Genomic DNA, 855 nt, shown 5'->3' on the forward strand with positions numbered 1-855 from the left:
AGATACTATTGTCAGTTATATATACATATATTACACCTACAGACAGAAGTAACAGCCACACATATAGACCAGACCCCCGTTCCCGTATCCATCCCGCACTCCCACAACCACACACGACAAGTACTGAGTAATCCACAGTACCACACACTCGCAGACACACACCACAGCCAGGATTCGTCGCACGACTTCGTCCACAGCCGCATTGGACGGCGCACACAACAGTACACGCGATCGCCGGGGCAAGTGTGGCTGCTTGAAGTAGGCCGCCAGAAGGCCCAAGATAGTGCGCGTTTTGCCAGTCCCAGGAGGTCCCTGAGAGAGGCAGACGAGAGATGAGACGTTAGTACGCACATATTGCGTGTGCCGTGAGATGTGTAGCGAAGGGTGTATGTGTATGTGCATTGGTATGTGTATATGTATGTATATGTGTATGTGTATGTGTATGTGTATGTGTGTGTGCTTGTGTATGTGCTTGTGTATGTGTATGTGTATGTTCTTGTGTATGCGTATGTATATGTGTAGGTGTATGCGTATGTGTATGTGGATACGTATGTGTATGTTTGTATGTATGTGTATGTGTGTGATTGAGTGGACACTAAAATAGGGTGTAGAAGTTTTGGCTTTATAACACAAGTTCGGAACTATTCCAATGACATTTTTTGCTCTTTTCTGTTATTTCTACACACATACCTACACATCTACCTACACACATACCTGGATCATGGTGATGCCGTCATGGGCGATTGAGTTGCAGATGGCGTTGAGTTGGGGTTCGTTGTACTTTGTCAGGAGATGTTTTGTGGCTGCGTTGGCGATCAAGTCTCCTCGCAGTACCATTTTCGGTCGTTTAGGTCG

The 855-nt window shown here is 46.3% G+C and overlaps 1 protein-coding gene across 1 annotated transcript; it reads right to left on the reverse strand.

Moving 5' to 3' along the window:
- Positions 1-162: 162 nt before the first annotated feature.
- Positions 163-312, reverse strand: SARC_16616 (hypothetical protein; the record flags this gene model as incomplete). The annotated part of the gene is made up of 1 exon (XM_014289280.1): positions 163-312. A coding segment is annotated over one exon (150 nt), but the record flags the coding sequence as incomplete, so codon positions are not given.
- Positions 313-855: the final 543 nt, after the last annotated feature.

This window comes from Sphaeroforma arctica (genome assembly GCF_001186125.1).
Source record: "Sphaeroforma arctica JP610 unplaced genomic scaffold supercont1.8507, whole genome shotgun sequence".
Classification (NCBI taxonomy): domain Eukaryota; class Ichthyosporea; order Ichthyophonida; genus Sphaeroforma; species Sphaeroforma arctica.